Source organism: Galeopterus variegatus, unplaced genomic scaffold (genome assembly GCF_000696425.1).
Source record: "Galeopterus variegatus unplaced genomic scaffold, G_variegatus-3.0.2 Scaffold4011, whole genome shotgun sequence".
Classification (NCBI taxonomy): Eukaryota; Metazoa; Chordata; class Mammalia; order Dermoptera; family Cynocephalidae; genus Galeopterus; species Galeopterus variegatus.
This window is the reverse complement of record NW_007730122.1, coordinates 52,689-60,074: the sequence shown is the minus strand read 5'-3', so window position 1 is coordinate 60,074 and position 7,386 is coordinate 52,689. Positions and strand designations below refer to the sequence as shown.

Here is a 7,386-nt window from a genome sequence, read left to right as displayed (position 1 = left end):
GACCTTGAGCGCGCCCGCCCGCCCGCGCCACTCGCCCCGCTCTGGGTGCTTTCAGCAGCCGCGGAGCTGGTCAGCTCCCGAGCTCGCGGCCCCGCCCGGCCGGCCCCACCCGGACACGCCCATCTAGGCCCCGCCCCCCAGGGCCCCGGGGGCCCGGCCTCGCCCGAGCCCTCGGATTTCCACTCGGCAGCCCGGGCGTATCCCGGGGGCGGGGCCGGCCAGTTAAAGCCCCACCCCGGCTCCGCCCCCGCCCCTGCCGCGCGACTCCGCTCCCCGCGCCGCCGTGCGTCCTTTGTCTGGTCCGGGCGCCCGGGCCTCCCTCTTCCGCTCTCCTGTCTCTCGGTCTCTGCGTGTCTGTCTCTGTGCGCTGTGTCTCTTTCTGGGCCTGTTTTTCGAGTCGTGGCCGGCACAGTGGGTGGGGGCACGCTCAGTACTCCCTGCATGCCTGGGCCTCTCTCCTCTTGGACCCTGGGACCCGCCCACCTGGCTCTGAGAAACGAGGCCCCAGAGGCCAGGTTCACCTGCTGTGTGACCTCAGGCCAGCTCCTTTCCCTCTCTGGGCCTCGCGCTGCTCACCCAGATCTGGGAACGGTAGTGTGACCACCTAAGGGCCCTCAGAACCCCCACAACAGTCCAGCATCTCCTAGACTTCCTCTGATCTATTCCCCTATTCGAAAAAGGGAAACTAACGCACAAAGGGGAAGAGGGTGTGGTCAGAGGTCACGCAAGGGCCTCGAGGTCGTCGGAGGCCTGGGCACTCCAATGGGTGGCACTCAAGCGGAGAGCTGTCATCGGGACAGGCTGGGAGGAAGAGAGGGGATAAATTGAGACGGGAGGGCCCTGCATGGAGGGAGAAGGGCCCAGAAGTAGGAGGTTCAGTCAGCACCACGTGGTGTCCCAGACTTAACGTGCATAACCACTCAGTGCCCTATTGTCACCAGCATCCAGGCATCTGTCACTGTGGCTGGGGCCAGAGGGCGCAGCTGGGGGTCAAGGGGGTCAGATACAGGAGGATCTATGAAGCAAGTGGCCTCAGGTGTGTTCACTGCAAAATCCATATGTCAGATGTATGTGCGATGAAGGGAGAGAGCTAAAGAGAGTGACAGAGGGTAGGGGGACAACAGAGGAGGTTCAGAGAGAGGAGGGGACAGCAAAGAAGAAAAAGAGAAACAGAGGGGAAAAGAGGAAGAGGAATTGAAAGAGGGAGAGACTCAGAGGAAGAGCCGGAGAGGGTGTGAAGGCAGGTTCCCTTGCCCGCAGTCTGCATCTGCCTCTGCCTCTCCGTCTTGACCTGTCCTCCTCCCCTCTAACCTCACCCCTCCATCTCTGTCCTGTGCCAGCCTCAAGGTCCCTTTGATGCCCGCATTGCCACCATCCCAGGCCACGCATTTACTGCAGGCCAGGGCAGGGCGGGTGTGGCCTCTACTAATCTGATCCCCATTATCAGCTCAGCCGGCTCAGCTGAGGAAATGCGACGCTCGTCCTGCTAAGCACCCAGATGGGAAGGAGAAGTGGTGGCGGCAAGATTAGCAGGCTGGGCCTGGAGAACCCGGGACTGACCCATCCAATCACCTCTTAAATCCGTCCAAGTTGGGGACAGCAGTGGGAAGGAGACAGCCAGTATCTCTATAGGCTCTGGGTCATCAGATCAAGGGTCAAGTGCTGACTGCATCACCTCCACCTCCTCCTGTCACCCTGGGCAAGCCACTGACCCTCAGTGTCCCCGTCTGAGAAATGGAGCAGATAGTCTCCACCTTTCAGTGTGGTTGTGGGAAGTCGATGAAAAGTTTACACGTGCTTGATGCCTGGCACACAGTGGGAGTGGCAAAATTGGACTTTGGTGTGTCTGGAAGCCGTGGCTTGTGTACGTCTGACAGCTCACTGGGCTCTCACAGCAAATATTAGCAACCTGTCCCAGAACTCTATCTTGCTGAGCCTGGATGAGAATTCAGAACCCATCTCCATGTATGGAGACCTCTGTGCTATACTTTCGTTGGAGGGACAGAGGTCCAGAGAGGTGACATGACTGTCAGAGGACAACAGTGAGGACAGTGGGGCCAGCAGCTGGCACATGGTAGCCTCAGTAAATATTTGTTGAATTGAATGAATAGATTCAATCGACAGTGTTGGTTAAATGTTGTGATGCCCAGGGCATGGCATGGAGTAGGTATTCAACTTTGCCTCGCTGTTATTTTTATTATTGCCTTTTTATTAAAAGGGTGGAATCTGAGTCCAAACCCTGGATTTAAATTCTTGGTTCACTGTTTGCATCATGCCCAACCTTGTGCAAGTCCCTATCCCTTCACTGAGACTTGGGTTCCTCATGCGTTAAATGGAGAAAAGTGTCTTGTAACTTTGAGCATTGGGAGAATTACCTGGAAGTTCTACGTAGCAGGTCACCAATACATAGCTATGCTATTAGCAAAGGTTTATGTTACAAGACCACGATGCAGATCTGCAGAGGGTGTTGCTGTTTCACCACAGGCAACTGTGGCAGTCATTGCTAATCAACTCAATGCATGTTCCTTGTGAGCCTGGATGCGGCTTCAGAGGCAGCCTCCTCCAGGCAGTTCCCCAGACAGCCCTGTCAGCTGATTGGACATGTAGGGGAGTTGACCCTCTCTGCCATCCTTTTTATAAGAGTAAATGGGGGGGATGGTGGATTAACAGATATGAAACTATGCTGTTCACCCTAAGTGGATCATTGCACAGTATATGCATGTTTTGAAAAACACACTGTAGCCCACAAATATGTACAAGTAAATGTTAAAATTAATAATAATAATAATAATAATAAAAAGAGTCAATTGGAAGGAAACAGAGGCTAAGAAGAGCCAACATCATCCCTGAGGACACACAGCTATAAGAGGGCAGATCCACCCCAAGGCATTGGCCATAGTGATGACAAACAGGTCTGGAGTCAAACAGATCCCATTATTAAAATCAACTTCTCCATTCATATCACCCGACATCCCTGAGCTCAGTTTCCTCACCTGTAAAATAGAGAGTGTGTTCTCTTTCCAGATTATTGGGACACTCAGGAAAATGATGCCTTGAAGTGCTTCCCACAGTGCCTAGCACACCATAGGAGCTCAACATAGTGAAAGGTTATTAATAGCAGTGTTATGAGGCTGAGATGGTGGGCCCCATGAGCCTGCTTCCACTTCCCATGGTCGCACCCATGGCAGACATTGCTAACTGATCCCAGAGTGCTTTCCAGCCGCACCCGCATGTGGCTTTAGATTTTCTTTCCCAGGCCACCGTGCTCATAATATGGAGTTTGTAGCTAAGTGAAGCAAAGACCCAGAAGCATTAAGTGGCATATCTGAGGACACACAGCTGAGAAATGTTAGAGCTGGTACCAGTATTGGTTGGCAGTGGAAGCTGGAAAGACAAACTCTGGAACAGAAAACCTCACGTGCAAATTCCTGTTCTACCATTTGTATGCTGCATGATCTTTGGCAATTTAAAAAATCTCTCTTAAGCTCAGTTTCTTCATACTGTATTAAGCAGGGGCGGGGGCACCTCCTCTCTTCAGGGCTGTTGTGAATAAGAAAAGAGAAATTGCATGCAGAGTGCTCTGCAGAGTGCCTTGCACACAGTAGTGCCCAGTATTTGGGGACAATGATGACATTGTATCTTGAGTCAGAGAAGGCTGAGATGACTGTACCTGCTGGATGTTTCTATTTCTGTGGCCAGAACAGACATTACTGATCAATCATAGTGGTCTTTCCTGCTGAAACCAGATGTAGCTTCTGAATCTTTCTTAATTCATCCATCTAGGAAGAACTTATCAATCAACTTGAGTTTTCAAGTGAGGGCAACCTATTTGCCAACTGTGCCATAGGAGAAGATGTCAGGAAATGCTGGCCACTTTACCTTGCTGTGTCCATGATAGACAATGCCAATCAATCCCAGCACTGTTTCCTGCTGAGCCCAGATATGGCTTTACAATTCTCCTATACGTGGCCCTTTGGATAGTCATTACCAATCATTGTGAGTTAGTGGCAAAGTGAAACAGAAGGCCCTAAGAGGATAAGGGGCATATCCAATAAGGGGCAGTGAGTCAGCAGAGTCAGTACCAGCCCGGTTGACTGTCACAGTCAGAGAATGGTAGAGTGCTCTTAGGTCTAGAGAGATCTGCATTTGAGTTCCAGTGTCACCACTGATATGCTGTGTGACTTAAGCAAGTTCCTTAACATCTCTGAGCCTCAGATTCCTCATCCATTATAGCAAAATTAACTTCTACTCTTTAGAGTCTTAATGTGAATTTAAAAGCAAAACAAATAAACAAACAAAAAACAAAATACCCTCCTGAACACAGACGTAAAAAATGCTAAGCAAGGAACCACCAAAAAATTCAGCAAATGAAGTCAAGCAATGTATATAAACAAAAACTACAACATGCATGACCAAGTTTGGTTTATCCAGAGAGGGTTGGTTTAATATTAGAAAATGAGGGCCGGCCCGGTGGCGCACTGCTACAGTGCGCCGCTTGGGAGCGCAGTGGCGCTCCCGCTGTGCGTGCCTGCTGGTACGGGGTTCTGAACTCAAGATTTTGGTGTTATAAGGTTATGCTCTAGTTGGTTAGAGCACGGTGTTATAATGCCAAGGTCAAGGGTTCAGCTGGCTGGTCAGGTCCCCATACCAGCCAGCTACCAAAAAAAAAGAAAGAAAGAAAGAAAAAAAATATATATATAAGGCTGTGCTTTAACCAATGGAGTTAACCAGCCAGTTACAAAAGAAAACATTCTTAACCTGATAAAGACCATCTAGAAAAAATCTATAGTAAAGATCACATTTAGCTGTGCAATGTTTGAAGCATTTCCTTTAACATCAGGAATAAGGAAGCCACTGTCACATTGTAGCCCCTGCAATAAGACAAGAAAAATAAATAATGGGTATAGGCTGGAGATGAAGAAATAAAACTGATGTTATTTGCAAGTGTTTTATGTTATACAAAAAACAAAACAAAACAAAAAACAAAACAGTTCAATGAAAAGGCTGTGGGGTAAATGCCTAGTAGGAAAATTATGTATGAAGCAAAAGAAATATTAACACATTTGGGATAGGAATTACCTTTGGTGGGAGGAGGGAAAGAAATTTGATCAGGGAGGGGTTTATGAGGGGCTTCAAAGCTACTAAAAGATTTCTTAAGAAAACAAATGTCAGGGCCGGCCTGTGGCTCACTCAGGAGAGTGAGGTGCTGATAACACCAAGGCCACGGGTTTGGATCCCATATAGGGATGGCCGGTTTGCTCACTGGCTGAGCGTGGTGCTGACAACATCAAGTCAAGGGTTAAGATCCCCTTACCGGTCATCTTTTAGGAAAAAACAGAAAACAAACGTCCATTTTATTATTCTGAAAATGCACAGATTGATTTTAGACATCTGTTTGTGTATAAGGTATTTATGAATGAAATTTAGAATTTCTAACAGTAAAGTCATGCCAGGCCCTTTTTTTCCCCCACAGTGCTTTTTCTGATAAATGGAGGGGTTTATTAGAACAAGCCATTGTCCCCTCCCCATGATGCAGCCCACCAGACATAGCTAATCCATCACCACTGACCCACTCCTCAGGACTGCCAGTCCCTGGTGTGGGGACTGGGCGGTGAGTGGGTGCAACCTGTTGTCTCCAGCAGATACTGGGGGCCATGGACTCTCAGGTGGGGGGGGGCCCGGCCGGCCCGGCCCTGCCCAACGGGCCACTCCTTGGTACAAATGGAGCCACTGATGACAGCAAGACCAACCTCATCGTCAACTATCTGCCCCAGAACATGACACAGGATGAATTCAAGAGTCTCTTCGGCAGCATTGGCGACATTGAGTCCTGCAAGTTGGTTCGGGACAAGATCACAGGTGTGGCTGCTGGCAAATTGGGGGGGGGCAGTGCACGACAGAGGTGGTACCCTCAGGAATAAAGGTGTGATGGGGGCAGGTGTGACCCTAGGTGGGGTGTCTTGGGGTGATGGGGCAGGAGATGTTCTAGGAATCTGAGGGTCCATGGGGAGATGGGTATGACCCTAGGTGAGGGTCTCAGGAGCAACGGGGGCAGGTGGGACTCCGGGGTCAAAGATGTCATGGGGGAACAGATGAGGGTGGGGTCTTGGTGGGGAGGGTCAGCCTCTCGGGCCTGGGTTTGGGAGGACACTGGCAAGTCCCAGGGTTGGACGGAGAGGTCATCACCCGGTCCTGATTACAGGGCAGAGCCTTGGCTATGGGTTTGTGAACTATTCTGACCCCAATGATGCAGACAAAGCTATCAACACCCTCAACGGCCTCAAATTGCAGACGAAGACCATCAAGGTTCGTGCCCTCATTCCCCACAGCCTCCCTTACTGCCCATTCCTGACTGTCCCCAAGCCCCCACTGCCACCTACCCTCCCCCACACATCTATCCCCCCACCCCCCCATCTCCTCCACTGCTCATCCCCCGGGTTCTGAATCTCTCCTCTAAGGCTTCCAGCTGGCTCACTCCGGTGGGTGGGGGCCCACTGGCTTTGCCTCTCTGAACCTCAGTTTCCTCACCTGTCAGTGGAGACAATACCAGCCCCACCTTCTCTGGAGGCTCAGGGAGTCAGCCAGGCCCTGGAGGTAGGACAGAGTGACCAGGGTCCTGTAGGCAGTGCCCTCCCTGCCTTTGTCATAGAAATGGGGGTGGGGCCCATCTGCCATCTGGAGCCTAATTAGGGTCTGGGAGGGCAGGATTAGCGGCGGCCCCTCCCCCACCTTTGTGAAACTCCCCTCCCCCCAGCCTCCACTCTCAGCAGCTGCAGCTGGGACCCTGCCAGCCCAGGTTCCCTTGGGGGGGATCGCCATGGAAACCCCCCTCTGTAGGTTTGCCTGGGGGGTGTTTGGGCTCCGCCCCACAAATCTGCTCCCAGACCCTGGGGAAGGCAGGCTGGGGTGCACCCATCTGGCCCCCAGTTGGCCAGGGGGACAGAGGTGCAGGAATCTCTTCTGTCCCTGTAGTGGGAGTCTGGGAGAAATGAGGTTGTGACCTGACCCGACCCTCCATGGCCAACTAGACCGAGAAGCCCCAGGGCATGAGAGTGGACCCTAGTGACTAACTATAAATTTGTGCAAAACACACAGCATGTGTGTGTGTGCGTGTGCGTGTGTGTGTGTGTGTGTGTGTGTGTGTGTGTCGCCCTGAGCTGTAAGACATGGTGTTTATGGTCCAGGTGTCTTATGACTCACTGCAGCTCCAGCTGTGACACGATGGTTGTGTGACAGAGTCTATGCAAGTGGTTGTCCTCAAGGGGGTTTGTATATTGAAGATGAGCTCCAGAGGTTCAAAATCAGAACAAAGCTGCCTGGAAAAATATTCCTAGAAAATGAGATCTTTAAATCAGTCTGTTAATTTTTGAGTGGTAGGTTTCACCA

At 51.2% G+C, this 7,386-nt stretch overlaps 1 protein-coding gene across 2 annotated transcripts in view; it reads left to right on the top strand.

Moving 5' to 3' along the window:
* Positions 1-5,593: 5,593 nt before the first annotated feature.
* The window catches only part of ELAVL3 (ELAV like neuron-specific RNA binding protein 3), a 7,771-nt gene continuing 5,978 nt past the window's right edge, over positions 5,594-7,386 (top strand). For both annotated transcript variants that reach the window (XM_008586522.1, XM_008586520.1), the window contains exons 1-2: positions 5,594-5,859; positions 6,203-6,306. In XM_008586522.1, coding sequence (XP_008584744.1) covers positions 5,655-5,859; positions 6,203-6,306 — 309 coding nt within the window. In that variant the 5' untranslated portion in view covers positions 5,594-5,654. The remainder of the gene's footprint in view (positions 5,860-6,202; positions 6,307-7,386) is intronic.